Source organism: Martes martes (assembly GCF_963455335.1).
Source record: "Martes martes genome assembly, chromosome: 4".
In the NCBI taxonomy this organism is placed as follows: domain Eukaryota; kingdom Metazoa; phylum Chordata; class Mammalia; order Carnivora; family Mustelidae; genus Martes; species Martes martes.
The window spans coordinates 191,068,490-191,082,191 of record NC_137891.1 but is presented as its reverse complement, the minus strand read 5'-3'; the positions used below and the strand labels follow the sequence as shown (position 1 = coordinate 191,082,191).

Here is a 13,702-nt window from a genome sequence, read left to right as displayed (position 1 = left end):
GGAGAAGACTCCTCCCCACCAACCCCCCAACTCCAGCCTGGCCTGTGTGTGTGGAGGACCCAGGTCAGAGACCTGAAAGCCTTGGGCCGGGGTCAGGGATGGGTCCCTCCCAGAAAGGCTCCGCCCTCATCCGGCCCTTAGGCAAGGGGCAAGACTTCTCAGAGCTCCGCCTGGGAGGCGGGACAGGAGGCTCAGTACAGAGGGACCCGGACCTGGGCCTGCCGACCTGCTCCACTCGGTCCCGCCACCACCGCCGCCCATGGGGAACAACCACTGCGTCCCTCAGGCCCCTAGGAGGCTCCGGGCCTCCTTCTCCAGAAAGCCCTCGCTGAAGGGAAATAGGTGAGGGGTGTGGAGCACAGCCTTGGTCCCCAGATCACAGCGGTGTCCCTCAGGCTGCCCCCGGGGCCAGGCTGTGAGCCCCCCTTCCCTTGTCCCCAGAGAGGATGGCGCAAGGAAGCTGGCCGGCCTGTTTGGCACCGAGGCAGGTCCTGACCCGGACGCCACCGCTGACAAGATCTTCTACTACATCCCCGGGCCGGTGAGCAGGCGGGTGGGCATGTCCCAGCTCACAGGGTGCCGTGGTGGTGGTCTCTGTGGGACTGTGTGTACCTGTCCTAGCGTCACGGGGCTCAGGGTCTTCCCTGTCAGCCTGGGGAGAGTCAGATCCAGAACCAAGTGAGGAAGGAGACACCGCCCCGCCCTGGGGAGCTCACCTGGCAGAAAGCCTGAGCAAAGAGCGAAACTGAGACACTGAGTCAGTGGGGGGCGGGGCTTCCCGGAGTCTCTGCTCCACCGGAGGGGCACCATGACCAAGCTCCCCACCCAGAGCCTTACCTGGGGTGTCCACCCACTGCCCCCCGCCCAACTTGGGTGCCGGACAGCGCGTCCAGGCACATTCGAGGTGGACCAGCATGTCTGTGTGGCTGCGTGGGCATGGGTGTTGTGTCGGTGCGGCTGCCGTCACTCCGCGAGAGAGAGGGGCTCCAGGTGCACACTGAGCCAGCCTCTCACCTACTTCAGGCTTCAGTGTCTCCCAGGGGGTGTCTCGGCACCCACCCCTGCCTCATTCCATAGCAGCCCACCGTGATACCTCCTACCAAGGCCACACAGCAAGGACGCGGCTCCCGCGTGCTAGGCCACCTCTGAGCTGAATACTGCCCCCTCTCACCCTGCCCAGCTCCTGGGGAGCTAAGGGTTAGCTGAGAGGGGAGAGCCACCCAGCCCTTTACCATAACCTGGATAGCATCGGGTATGGTGGGAGGCTCTGCTATGTGCAAAAGCCCCAGAATGCAAGGGAAATGATACCCCAAAATCTAACCCCAGGCCAGAGGAGGAGGAACGTTTGTCACTCTGGGTCAGAGCTCCAACCCTGCACTCTTCTCCTCACAGTGTTCTCTTGAGGCCCAGCAACTGGCGCGTGCTTCCAGAGCCCACCTTTCCAGCTTGTCCCCATCAAGCTGGGAAGCCCAGGCTTGTCCCCTTTCCTGCCCTCTGAGGTCCCAGGGCCCCATGCAGGCAAGTGCAGGCTTGAGAAACCATGCTGCCTCAGAGAAGTGGACAGGCACTTCTGTCCAGGGTCTGGCTGGGCTGCGATAGAGCTCCTCCGTGTCACTGCATCTCGCACCTCGACTCTGTCCAGGCCACGTGTGCCTGGTGGAATCACGTGAGATGTGGTGGCCCTGGTGGCCCTCTCTTGCCAGAGCATAGTAGCAGGAGAGGGGAGCAGGCCTGTTGGACCTGGGAGCTGGGGCTGGGGGAGGAGCCACCTCTTAGGCCCTCCCCCGTAGGGGCTTCTGCACCCCGCCAAGGCTCTGAGCTGACTCCTCCCTAGCCCCTACGCTGAGCCTGGGCCCCCCGGACGGCTGCATGGTCCTTCCTGTTCGTGGCCTGTTTCTCATGGGTCCCATCCCTGCGTTGTTCCCCACACTGGGTGTGGATACAGGAGGCCGCACCCAGAGGGAAGGAGGCCTCACATTCCTGGGCTTGCCCAAGGGGCAGCTTAGGTTGGCCAGGGCTCCAAAGCCCTCAAGGCAGCCTCTGCCAGCTCCCAAATAGAGCACAGCCCCTCCCCAACTCACCCCCGAGCCCCTAGGCCTCAGCCCTTCTAGCCAGGGTGTCAGGTCAGTGCCCATCCCTATCTGACTTCCAGTCGGCGATGGAGCCCCCAGTTAGAGTCTGACTTCCAGTCGGCGATGGAGCCCCCAGTTAGAGTCTGACTTCCAGTCGGCTGATGGAGCCCCCAGTTAGAGTCTGACTTCCAGTCGGCTGATGGAGTCCCCAGTTAGAGTCTGACTTCCAGTCGGCTGATGGAGCCCCCAGTTAGAGTCTGACTTCCAGTCGGCTGATGGAGCCCCCAGTTAGAGTCTGACTTCCAGTCGGCGATGGAGCCCCCAGTTAGAGTCTGACTTCCAGTCGGCGATGGAGCCCCCAGTTAGAGTCTGACTTCCAGTCGGCTGATGGAGCCCCCAGTTAGAGTCTGACTTCCAGTCGGCTGATGGAGTCCCCAGTTAGAGTCTGACTTCCAGTCGGCTGATGGAGCCCCCAGTTAGAGTCTGACTTCCAGTCGGCTGATGGAGCCCCCAGTTAGAGTCTGACTTCCAGTCGGCTGATGGAGCCCCCAGTTAGAGTCTGACTTCCAGTCGGCTGATGGAGTCCCCAGTTAGAGTCTGACTTCCAGTCGGCTGATGGAGCCCCCAGTTAGAGAGGGTTCTCTGTGTGGCAGGACTGGCCAAGTGTTTGTGCCCCGGCGCTCCCTCCCCTCAGCAGACAAGCGGGGAACCCCCAGCACATCTCGGGCCTGGCCTACTTCTAGGGATACAGCAGTGGGCAAAACAGAACAAGACCCTGTTCTCTTGGTGTTCCCATCCGCATGACAGAACCGGAAGTTAAGACAGGTGAAAGACATGGGAAGCCCAGATGTGGCTGGTGTTGAGAAGAGCAAAGGAAGAAAGGTGTGCAGACGGGTCGGGGACGGCTACAGTGTGAGTTTACCAGACAGGACCTCACGGAGAAGGGGACATCTGAGCCGAGACCTAATGGGTGGGGGAACAGCAAGTATTCGTGTCAGCCTGTGCCCGATGTGGGAGAAGAGGACAGAGGGAGGAGGCAGATCAAAGAGGGCCCCGTGGGCCAGTGCCGGGACCTCGGCCTTCTCTGTGGCTGAAGTCATGGTCCCGCTGCAGTGCGCGGACAAGGTCAGCACACGCGCGCGAGGGCTGGTGGGACGCATCTCCTTCTGGCTGCCTGTTGACTGACGTGCTGCTGGCTTACAGTGGCCCGGTGGGAGTGTGTACGCACAAGAGGCCGTGAGCGTGCGTCGGGCTTCTGTACCTATGAGTGGTGGTGTGTGTGTGTTCCTCACCTTTGTATCACGTACCCGCGGACGTGGGCATGAGTGGGGCAGCTGACCCCGGGTCAGGCCCCCTCCCCTGAGCTCTGCTCCCCACAGGACCTCCGGGGCCTGGAGAGCCAGCCAGAAGACCCAGAGCAGCCGTTCCTGAGTGTGTTCAAGAAGGGGCGGCGGAGGGTGCCCGTGAGGGACCTGGGCAAGGTTGTGCACTACGCCAAGGTCCAGCTCCGATTCCAACACAGCCAGGTGGGGCCCGGCCGGGCCGAGTGGGGGGTGCTCGGGTACCAGCCTGGGGCCTGTCTCGCAGCCCCTCAGACCAGCAGCCCCGCTCTCCCCTAGGACACCAGCGACTGCTACCTGGAGCTGTTCCCCTCCTACCTCTACTTCCAGGCCCATGGTTCCAAAGGACTCACCTTCCAGGTGAGGGGAAATAGGCAAAGGGGGGAGGCCGGGGGGTAGAGGGAGAGAGCAGCCTCTTGGGAGGTGGGTCTCCTTGTCCACGAGGCGTCCCCGAGCCCTCCCCTCCCCCCGTGTGCTCTGGCAGGGGCTGCTACCGCTGATGGAACTGAGCGTCTGCCCGCTTGAGGGGTCCAGAGAGCATGCCTTCCAGATCACAGGTGTGTAGGGGGCGTGAGTGGACCTGGCCCCCCGGAGGGGCCTCTAGCTGGGGCTGCTCAGCGATCTTGAGCTCTGGCTGAGCTCCCGAACCTGGAGGGACCCTGAGCGCACAGGGGGATCCTGGCTTTTCCTCCGGTGGGCACATAAGCATTTGCCAAGCTGGGGTGCAGGACAGGGGGCAGGGGACATCCAGAGCCTGTTGGAGGCCAGTGGTCCGGGATGGTGCCACAGGCTCCTCCTCTCCCAGGCCCTGTGGTGCCCAGGGAACCCTTGGATCAGGCCTTTCCTATGGGCTGCTGGCCCAGCCCACTCCCCACCTCTACCCCCAGGCCCACTGCCTGCTCCTCTTCATGTGCTCTGCCCCAGCCAGGCTGAGCTGGGCCACTGGCTGTACCACCTGGAAAAGCAGATAGCCCTTGTGAGAGGGCCACAGCTCTGCCACTCGGTGCCCCTGCAGGTCAGTGCTGGGGACCCCCAGGCCGCTTTCCTCTCCCCTCCGGGCCCACGGCCTCCGCTGCCCCTGAAACCCCCCCTTCACCAGGGCCCCCCCGAGGATGAGCTGCCCTGGACTCTGCAGCGCAGGCTGATCCGGCTCCGGGCAGCATCTGGACATCGGACGGTGGGCAGCGCCGTCTGCGCCTCGAGGGTCAAGCTGCAGCATCTGCCCTCGCACGTGTGTGGGGGGGGGGCGGTGCTCAGGGGTGGGGGGAGGTGGGGGCCGAGGGGTGGGAGGAGGTGGAGGGGTGAGGAGATGGGGGTGGGGTGAGATCATAGGGACACAGGGCTGAGGACATGGTGGGTGAGAGGAGATGGGGGAGGGTGCACCGATGGGGCGGGGTGAGGAGAGAGGGTGGGGGGAGGCGACGGGGGAGGGGTTCAGGAGGCAAGTGGGGCCAGGGCCTCGCACACACAGGTCCCGCCCCCACTCCGCCCTCTGACCTCCTCACAGGAGCAATGGGACCGGCTCCTGGTCCTGTACCCGACATCCCTGGCTATCTTCTCCGAAGAAGCAGATGGGCTTTGCTTTAAGGTGGGTCCCTCCCGGCTGAGGACGCACCCTGGGACGCGCCCTGTGTGTGGGGGTGGGAGGGGGCAGCAGCTCAGGAGGAACCTGTATTTCGGGGCCTGTTGGGACAGAGTGTGCTGGCCCCACCCACCCGGCCTGCTGCCCTGGTCAGTCTGGTCTCAGCGGTGGTGTGGCCAAGGAGGCGTCCCTGCCTGAGCACCCCTTATCACCCTGGAGTGTTGGCCACCAGCAGGAGGACCATCGCCTGGGGCCGGTGGCATGGGGCAGAACCACTCCAGGGAGACACTCTTGTGCCAGGCCCCAGTATGCCTGAGGGGGCCCATACCTCTGCGTGGCCACTTTCCTGGGGTCTGGGGGCGCGTGTGTAGGACGGTGCTCTGGGGCTGGGGTGTGTCTGTTGTGTGCACCACAGTTAGCTTCTGCTCTGGGGGTGATCATGGCCCTCAGTCACTGAGGAAAATGCAGGGGTCTGCCCCATGATTCCCCCAACCTACCCCCAGTCTTAGTCGGTGACCCAGGGAGCCAGTCCCCAGAGGCATCTGTCTGTGCCTGCCATTGGCCAGTGAAGGCCCCACCCAAAGTCCAGGGGCACAGATATCCCTCGCGCCAGACGGGGAGTGCAGACCTCCCTCAGGGATGCAGCCTCAGCCCTGTCTCGCCCTCTGCCTAACCGTCTGAGGGCCCAGGCCAGCTCTGCAGGGTGAGACAGAAGTATGGGCCCAGGCAGAGGCTCAGAGTTCACCCCCCAGGCTCCGGCCCCATCTTTCATCACTGCCCCCCAGGGGGAGCTGCCCCTCAGTACCATCCACATCAACCTGGAGGAGAAGGAGAAGCAGATCCGTTCTTTCCTGATTGAAGGTGGGCAGAGGCCTGGCCCGGGAGGGAGGGCAGGAGCCTGCTGGGTGCCCCAGCTCCTCGCCGGGGCCTTGCAGGGGCCTGGCTCTCTGCTGGCCGGCACCCCTCACGGAGTCTGTGTGTCAGGCCCTCTCATCAACACCATTCGTGTGCTGTGTGCCAGCTATGAGGACTACAGCCACTGGCTGCTCTGTCTGCAGACCGTCTCGCCCCGGGCTGGAGGCCCCCCGCCGGCCGGCCTCCCGGGGCTGTGGGGGTCCACACAGGTGAGGGGTCCACAGGAGGACATGCTGCCCCCACGTCTCACATTCTGGGCTGAAGCGTAGGTCTAGGGTGTGGGTGGTTAGGGAGAGGGTCCTGCTCTCTGTCTCACCTCCCTACCCCCTGCCGCCTGCTGGCCAGGTCGTGGGTGGCGGCCGAGGCTCCCTCTCCTCAGATGGACGAACCAGCTGGGACTCGGGGTGCCCTGCGCCCCCCTCCACCCACACCAGCCCCTCTCTCCCTGAGTCGTCAGTGCCGTCCACCACAGGCTGCCCTGCCCAGCCTCTGCCTGTGAGTATCGGCGGTGAGGAGGGTCGGTGGAAGACAGGCAGGGGCCGTGAGGACAGTTTGTGTGGGAGAACGTGGGTCCCCATGGCACTCCACGCCAGGCAGGACCCGGAGGGAACCTTGTGCAGCCTCAGAGGACTGAGTGGGTGAGAGCCCTTGGGAACCTTCTGGAAGGTCTTTGGTCCCTGCAGGACCGGGCCAACCCTGGCTGCACCAGCACCCGCAGGCAGAGGGCCGAGCTGAGACGGAGCAGCAGCAGTCGGTCACCCAGGAGTAAGGCCCGGAGCGAGGAGCCCAGCCGGGCCACCTCGCTGTACTTGGACCTGAACAAGGTGGGCCCGGCACACTGACCCAGTTCTCCCTCCCACCCGCCACCTCCCTGGCCCCCATCTCTTAGGCCTGGATGGTCCTGGAGCCACCTAGAGGCCTTGCACAGAGAAGGGAGGGCTCGGGCCACCTCCAGCTCCAAGAAAGCTGTGTCTTCTTGCCTGCAGCTGAGCAGGCAGAGCCTAGAGGACAACCCTGAGGCCCCAGACCACTCTCTGAAGACCCCACACTCCCCACTCTATGCCGATCCCTACACACCACCTGCTACCTCCTATCACAAGATCACGGATGTCCAGGGTCTGGATGAGGTCAGTTCCCTGTGGATGACAGAAAGGCTAGATGTATCCACAGCCTGAGGTCTGCTCAGGCCATGATGAGTGGCCAAGGGGCTCGGGGGGCCGGGATCCCTCAGCTCCACGGAGGTCCTGGTCCAGGGCCTCAGGTCCCCGCCCCTTCCCTGGCAGTTCCTCAGCGCAGCGCAGAGCTCAGTTGGACCTGAGTCCTCGAGCCCGTTCCCCTCGGTCCCTGTGTCTGTGCCTGTCTCGGGCCCCAGCTCTGGACTCTCCGGTCCCCACTTGCTCTCCAAGAAGGGAGCCCTGCAGCCCAGAGCCTCTCAGCGGCACCGAGGCTCCATCAAGGGCCAGGGGCCACCCCCTCCAGACTCCCCTCAGCATGTGAGTAGCAGCACCCACCCTGCCGGGTAAGGGGTCCTGCGGAGGGGTGGAAACAGTGTGGGGGCTCTGGGGCCCTGGGGGAGCAGGGGAAACGGAAGCAGGAAGATAGGGCCAGCTGAGGCCAAAGACAGGACGCGGCGGGGGCGGGGGTGGAGGCAGGAAGGGACGCTACGCCACCTGACAGAAAAGGGAGGGCTCAGATCGGGCAGATTGGTGGGCTGCTCTCCAAGCCCCCTCCCCCAGGGCTCAGCTCTCAGACTTGTGGTTGGGATCCCCAGGTCGCCCCTGTGCAGGAAGTCTCGCCCGCCCCCCTGCCACCTCCCTCAGGTGAGTGAGGGCCCTCGTCTCTCTCTGAGGGGAGCTCTGGTGTGGCTTCCTAAAGGCACTGGCATCTCTGTCCTCCCCACCAGGTGGTCATGCCCCCAAGAGCTATGGCGACATCCGGGACAACGCTTCCTCTCCCTCCCACAAGCGGTGGCCCCGAGGAGGACCTGAGGCTGGGGGGGGGCTCATCCAGTGGATCTGATGGCTTCTGGGTGGCTGGTTCTCAGGACCACCTGCCAGCAGGGACCACAGCACAGCCTGGGGCATTCTTTGTAGGGCCACAGGCTGACCGGCATCCGACCCCTGAACCCCACCCAGTGCCGAGTCCGTGGCTGATCCCAGCAGGGTGAAGGGAGCTCCCAAACTTCCCTGGGCTCTGGAGGGGCCAGGAGGGGGGCCTCATCCTGAAGACGGCCTGGCGACGTGGCTGGACCACAGATCCGAGCGGGCCTCACAGGGGACCCAACAGCAGCCCTTCCTCCGGGGAAGCAATGAGGGAGGCCACGTGGCGCAGGCTTTGCCTGCCAGCGGGAGGAGCAGCAGCTGTGAAGGTCAGAGGGCTGAGAACGTCAGGTTAGTGAGGGTCAGAGCACGTGAGGTCAGAGGGCGTGACGGCAGGAGGTCAGCAAAGTCCGAGACACAACAAGCAGAGGTGGAGGGCATTCTGGGCGAGTGTCAGGGGGCTGGGGCAGGTCAGGAGAATCGGACAAGAGACTAAATAAGAAAGAAAGAGAAGGTTTTATTTGTGCTGTGTGTCCATGCGTTTTCCGCTCAGCAGTCAGAAGTTCCCCATCCTGGGGACCCTGTGCACAGGCCCACCTGGCACCCAGCCTTGAGGGCTCCACGGCTCTGCCCCCACCGGCCTCCCACCCACCTTCCTGCCCCATCTCCGACGCCTCAAAGCCTTAGGACAATCCCAAATGTCCGATCCCTTTATCTGACACCACCGTATCGTGCCTCTGCACCTCATCCAAGGTTCCCCATGGGAGGGGCTCCAGCTTCTGCCCTATGGACCCCCACCGTGCAGGGACTGCTACAGCCACCGTCCGACCTGCCCCTGTGGGGACCTGCTTGCTGTCTCGGGCAGGAGCCAAGGCAGCCTGGGCCATAGACCCTTGGGGCTTGGGGGTCACAGAGGCCTCAGAGGCTTTCCCTTCCTCAGCCCACTTGTCAACAGGGCAGAGTGTCCCTGGGACACCCCCCTCCAACCCGGAGGCCATCTAGTCTCCTCACTCTTGCCCCCTTCCCAGATTTCCAGCCGGGGCTTTGCTGCTGCTCTAACACCTTCAAGTTCCCAATGCCTTATCCTGCTTCTCCCCGCTGACTAGATAACCCAGTAAAATATAGGACACCCAGTTAAACTGGACTTCAGATAAACCACACATAACTTAGTGCAAAGCATCAAATACTGCGTGTCTGAAATTCAAGTTTCACTGGCGCCCTGTGTTTTTATGAGCTAATCTGGTCACCCTACTAACCAGCTCCTTGCGCAGCACCCACCCACCCAGCCTTCCGGAATCTCCCTCCTCCCAGTGTGAAGCATAGCCTTGGCCTTAGCCGGTGGTTAGAACTTTGGTGGAATCCAAGGGAGCAGGACCAAGAACACCGGCTCCTTCGTAGACGCCGTAGAACACAGGGGTCAAAGGGCAAGACCCGAGGGCAGCACCTTGTCCTAAGTGCCCGTGGCCACTTCTCTGTCCTGTGTCTTCCTGGACCAAGCCTGGGTTCTAAGAGCTGGGGCTGGGGCTGCGGCTGGGGCTGCGGCTGCGGCGTCCCTTCCTCACCTGCCGGCGGAAGTAGTGGATGGCAGAGACGGTGCCGATGTTGGCCAGCAAGACTGTGAGGGAAACACAGAGCCTCCTGAGTGCTGGCTCCGTTCCGGCCCGGTCACCACCTGCTACCCGCATGGCCTGGTCCTCAAAGGGCAAGAGGAGGCCAGTGGGGCGAGGGGTGGGTCAGCCGTGAGAGGAGCAAGGTCACGGGAGGAACCTAGGCTTCGCCACGCAGCCCTCACCCCTGCCGGCCCGGCGAGTGAGCCTGGACGGCACGGGTCCTCCCAGGCACCAGCCCGCTCCTCCCCCAGGGCCCCCAAACCTGTTTTCCAGGCATCTGGAGTGTGTAGGTCTGATGTTCGCACAGCCCAGGTGGCAAAGGCCACAAACACCAGGCACATGTCGTTCTGGCTGAGGGTCAAAGAGGTGAGAGGGTCTCGGAGCCCCCCTAGGAGAGAGAAGCACGCTCTGTGTTCGGGCTGCCCCCCTCAGACACCTCCGTCCCGAGACACAGAGCGGCGTGTGGCATAGTGGAGTCAAGCTGGCCTGAGCGGGTTGCCTCTGGGGAGCCACTTCCTGGTCTGTGACATACCTTCCGAGGGGAGTGTGGCATGACGTCTGCTGACAGCCTGACCAGGCGGCAAGGCCCGCGCCATCCCAGCCACCGCCATGCTCGAGGCTGGGGGCAGGGCATTGCCGTCGTCAGGGCCCAGATCCAGAGTGATGGTCCGTGCAGACACGGATCCCCGAGCAGCTGCTGTGTCTGGCCTCGTCTGCCCCACCCGGCCGACATCCTGTGACGGCCAGGAGCTAGTCTGTCCTCCCAGATCACCCCAAGCGCCCACCGCCGGCTCATGACTCGGGGTCCTCGCCTGCCCTCCCCAGTGGCCCTCCTGGCTGGACTCCCTGGACAGTATGTTCCCAGGCCTGGACAGCCCATGGGGCCCACGCGACACGCACCTGCTTGCCTGACTGCCAGGCCGAGCTGCTCTGCTGTGGTTGGGCTGGGCTCTGGTGGGGTGCCAGGCCCCACACCCCAGGGCACCAAGCTGGGGGGCTCCGCGGCCTGTACCTGGAGCAGGGCGGCCAGCTCCGGCGTGCCTCCCAGGGAGTCCTCCCCAAGGAAGTGTTCGTAGGCCTCGGGGAAGGAGATGGGCACAGGGTCTGCAGGCGGAGCGGCCCGCACAGCCTCGGCTCGTGGGGGCTGGGCCGCAGGGTGGCTCCCCCCGTGCCCTGGCCTCTGGGCTCCGCGGTCCCGGAAGAAGAATTCACACACGTCTGGCCACCCTGCTTCAGACAGGGCCTGGTCGGCTTCTGCCGCCTCCTCAGCACCTTCATCCTCCTCCTCAATGGTGTCACAGAAGAAGAACTCATAGGCCTCTGGGAGGGTCACTGCAAAGCTGCTCCCGGGCCTGGGCCCCACCGCAGCGGAGGGGGAAGGGGGAGGCAGGTGTCTGAGGATCCGAGGCTGCGGAGACCGGGGCCCAACTGCCATGGCGTCCCAGCCTCCAGGCCCCCCTCGGCCCCCCCTGGCTGTCCTGGGGGATGAGGGCCGGGCTGCGGCTGGCGACGGGGGTCCTGAGGTCTCTCCTGAGCCTGGCTCCTCAGGGCTGGGCACGGCCATGGAAAACCGCACTTTCTTCTTCCTGGGGACTTGGACCCGGCCTGGTGGGGGCTCCCCTGAGTGAGGTCCAGGGGCACCTGCTGAGGGCTCCTCTCTGGGCTTCTCCTGGTGTCCTCCTGGAGACCCAAAAGGGCTCAATCGTGGTGTGGCCACTAGGCCAACCTCCGCCTTCACCACGTCAGGCCCAGCCCGGGAAGTGGGAGCAGCTGCCGACACGCCCACGTCAGGCTGGGCCTTGGACACAAGGTGAGGCGGCGGAGCAGGTGTGGACGAATCCACCTCCTGCTTGACCACTGGGTCCGGCACAGGCAGGTCCATGTCCAGTCTAGACTTGGAGGCAAGTGTAGACAGAGGCATGTCAGGCTGAAGCTTGGCGGCAGGTGTAGACAGAGGCACATCTGACTCAGCCATTGAAATATCTGGATGAGCAGCCCGGGCAGGTGTGGACGTGGTGTGTAGCTCAGCTCCTGGGGCCATTCTCGGGAGGTCTGTACCTTCCGCAGTCTCAGGGACAGGTGTCGGCAGATCCGGATCTGTGTCTTGCCGGGTCGCCTGTGCAGGGGCTCCCGCAGACTCTGGACCCCGTTCTTCCTGCCCAGTTCCTGCGGTCTGCTCCGCTGCCCCAGCTGGGAGACCCTGCCCCCAGGACGCAGCCAGGCCAAGGCGCTCCTTGGGCCTGACCTCAGCAGGCAGCGGGGAACCCTGCTGGGGGGGAGCCGAGCCGGGGGTGCTCAGGCACCCGCCCCCCTTGGCCCCGGCGGCACGCCTCTTCTTCCGGCTAGGGCTGCGTGCCGGGGCTCCAGGGCTGCCAGGGGGCCTCTGGGGAGCCGGGGTGCAGCCAGGAGGCTCAGGGTTCTGGGGAGGCTCGCCAGGGGGACTAGGGGCAGGGCCCTGGGGGGCAGGCCCCTGCAGAAGCCTCTGCATCTCGCCTCGGGAAGACACCGGCCCTCGAAGCGACAGGCTCTGGCCTTGGGGGGTGGCGTCAGATCTGAGGGACAGCAGAGCTTCTGACCGTGCGGACGTGCTGGGCGTCTGCTGATCGGGCCCCGGGGCCAAGACAGGCTCACGCCAAGACCTGCTGACCAGCGGCCGGGGAGCTGCCTCGTCCTCCTCCTTGAAGCCGGGCCAGCCCCTCCCCCCAGAAGCCAGCCGCCCCTCGAGAAGGGGTGGAGGCCCCGGAGGGCTGCTGCCGCTGCTGTCCCCTTGGTCAATGTCACTGGACAAGAGCTCATCCCCCGAGGCCAGGCCGGCCTGCAGGAGACCACACTCTTCCGTTGTGGCCGAAAACTCAGCCCAGTCCTGGTCACTCAGCTGGATGCTATACTGGAAGTTTTCCATTTCAGGTCAGCAGAGGCGCCGGGGCGGCAGAGCTGGAGGCCGGGCGGGGTCCTCGTGGGCCCAGGTCCCGGGCGCCGGCCGCCGGCCGCTCGTTGTGGCGCCCCCCACCTCCTTGGCTCGGGGGCCAGCACCCCATCTGCTTCCTGAAAGAAAACCAGAGGGGAAGCCTGAGGGAGCTGAGCGGCGGGCAGAACCGGCCCCTCCTCCGAGTTAGGAAACCTGTAACTCCCACTCTCCCGATTTCCCAGCCGACCCAAATGATAACCTTGTGATGCGCCAGGGCTACGGTCCTAGAACCAAACACAGCTCAGATGAGCGAAGCGCACTAATAGCATTCCTCACGTTTGAACTTTTGTCCCCAGAAGTGGCTTTCTTCACATCTGGGAGCTTTCTCTGCTCCACTGGGCCAGCTCCACCCTCTCCGGTCCCCCTCCAGACCTGCAGGTACCAAGGCCAACTGGACACAGCAGAGCCCATTTCAAGGATCACTCACTGGGAGTCAGCTCACCTGGGCGAGGATCAGCCCGGGTCTGTCCCAGCACGCCTCAGGTGGCAGCTGGCCATGGAGGAGGGGCCGCAGTGCCCAGCAGGTGACCAGCCTTTGGCGTTGACCTTCCACCAGCCTTGGCTGGGACAGGCTTCTGGGCTTCCACTGAGATCATCAAGGTCACACTAGTGCTGGCTAGAGCCCACTCAGGGGTCATCAGGGAGTGCCTGGCTCTGCCCCCTGCCTAGGCAGGAGGTCGCAGAACAGAAATGAGCCTCCTAACTCCCAATGGACCACAAGGGCCGTCCTCCAGGTCTCTGCCCCTCACCCAGGCCTGCCCAGCAGGCAGAGCTCCCTCCTTCTGCCTCATCTCAGCGAACAGAGGTGACCCTAACTGCTTGAGAGACCCCCTGTGTCTCAGCCTCCAATGGGAAGTGCTCTTTGGCCTTTGGTCTGCTAACACCACCCCCAGGGAGCCGGGAGGTCACTCTGGCCAGGCCAGTGCTGACGTGCAGTCGCCTTGCGACCAGAGCACTGTGCCTTCCTGACCCCTGAAATCTGCCCTCCTCACTGGCCCTGGGGAAGTCCCTCTCTCTGACTTTGGGACTTCTTAGGGTGGGAATGAGGGACTCATAGTGTCATACCTGGGACCCCGTGGCCAGCCTGGGCAGCGGAGCTGGGCGTCCGAGCTGCCTGTCCCAGAGCAGCATGGTGCTGGGCTCACCACGCGGGCCCCACCCCCACGGCCAAAAATA

At 64.4% G+C, this 13,702-nt stretch overlaps 2 protein-coding genes across 2 annotated transcripts; one reads left to right on the top strand and one right to left on the bottom strand.

The window, feature by feature from the left end:
- Nucleotides 1-259: 259 nt before the first annotated feature.
- Nucleotides 260-8,467, top strand: PLEKHN1 (pleckstrin homology domain containing N1; the record flags this gene model as incomplete). Its single annotated transcript, XM_080802471.1, is given in 15 exon segments — nt 260-343; nt 347-541; nt 3,452-3,598; nt 3,692-3,772; nt 3,897-3,969; nt 4,300-4,643; nt 4,920-5,000; nt 5,780-5,855; nt 5,979-6,118; nt 6,255-6,404; nt 6,593-6,733; nt 6,896-7,036; nt 7,193-7,402; nt 7,681-7,729; nt 7,813-8,467. Coding segments are annotated over 15 exon segments (2,028 nt in total). The 3' UTR covers nt 7,929-8,467.
- PERM1 (PPARGC1 and ESRR induced regulator, muscle 1) lies at nt 8,444-13,057 on the bottom strand. Its single transcript, XM_080802470.1, has 4 exons — nt 12,969-13,057; nt 10,459-12,603; nt 9,821-9,946; nt 8,444-9,563 (listed from the first exon to the last, which is right to left on the bottom strand). The coding sequence occupies exons 2-4, from the start codon at nt 12,458-12,460 to the stop codon at nt 9,454-9,456; spliced, it is 2,238 nt and encodes a 745-aa protein (XP_080658596.1). The 5' UTR covers nt 12,461-12,603; nt 12,969-13,057; the 3' UTR covers nt 8,444-9,453.
- Between the last annotated feature and the right edge of the window lie 645 nt (nt 13,058-13,702).